The following is a 560-nucleotide window of genomic DNA, read 5'->3' on the forward strand; positions in this document are numbered from 1 at the left end:
GCCCCGCGCCTACTCGCGGGCCATCACATTGCCCCTCCCTGCCCAGCGCCAGGCACCGCTCTCCCGCGGCCTTGGACCTCCTCCCCGATCTCTGCGAGGGACCAGGAAGGAGACTGCGGGATCCGCTCCGTATCCCTCCGCCGGGGTCACCCCCTCCCCTCAGCAGGAACTAATTCCCCTTCGGGTCACCCGGAACCTGGACCGGGAAATTTCACGGATAAGCGTTCCTCGGGAGCCTTGGAAGGCGAAACCACCTCCCCCAATTACAGCCCTCCCCACCCCGACAGCGCAAAAGCGGGGTTCGGTGCAAACTAGGGCTTTGACCCCATGACCCCGCCAAGGCCCGCCCCTTCCTGGTTGTCTTAGCGACGGCGGTGGCGTCCCAAGATGGCGTCGTGGCTGCCGGAGACTCTGTACGAAACTGTAGGACAAGGCCCGGCGCCCAGCAAAGACTACTACCAGTTATTGGTCACCCGCTCTCAGGCAAGTTCGAGCCGCGGTTTACCCTCTCCCCTCACTCCCTACCCGGCCCGGCTGGGTCCCTGAGCGCGGACAGCGCC

General features: G+C 65.7%; 1 protein-coding gene across 1 annotated transcript in view; it reads left to right on the plus strand.

Annotated features, from left to right (window-relative positions):
* The first annotated feature begins 6 nt into the window (after positions 1-6).
* The window catches only part of Fbxo36 (F-box protein 36), a 67268-nt gene continuing 66714 nt past the window's right edge, over positions 7-560 (plus strand). Inside the window, exon 1 of the mRNA XM_010608117.3 lies at positions 7-483. Coding sequence (XP_010606419.1) covers positions 388-483 — 96 coding nt within the window. The 5' untranslated portion in view covers positions 7-387. The remainder of the gene's footprint in view (positions 484-560) is intronic.

Source organism: Fukomys damarensis, unplaced genomic scaffold, assembly GCF_012274545.1.
Source record: "Fukomys damarensis isolate Sample0158 unplaced genomic scaffold, DMR_v1.0_HiC HiC_scaffold_16, whole genome shotgun sequence".
In the NCBI taxonomy this organism is placed as follows: domain Eukaryota; kingdom Metazoa; phylum Chordata; class Mammalia; order Rodentia; family Bathyergidae; genus Fukomys; species Fukomys damarensis.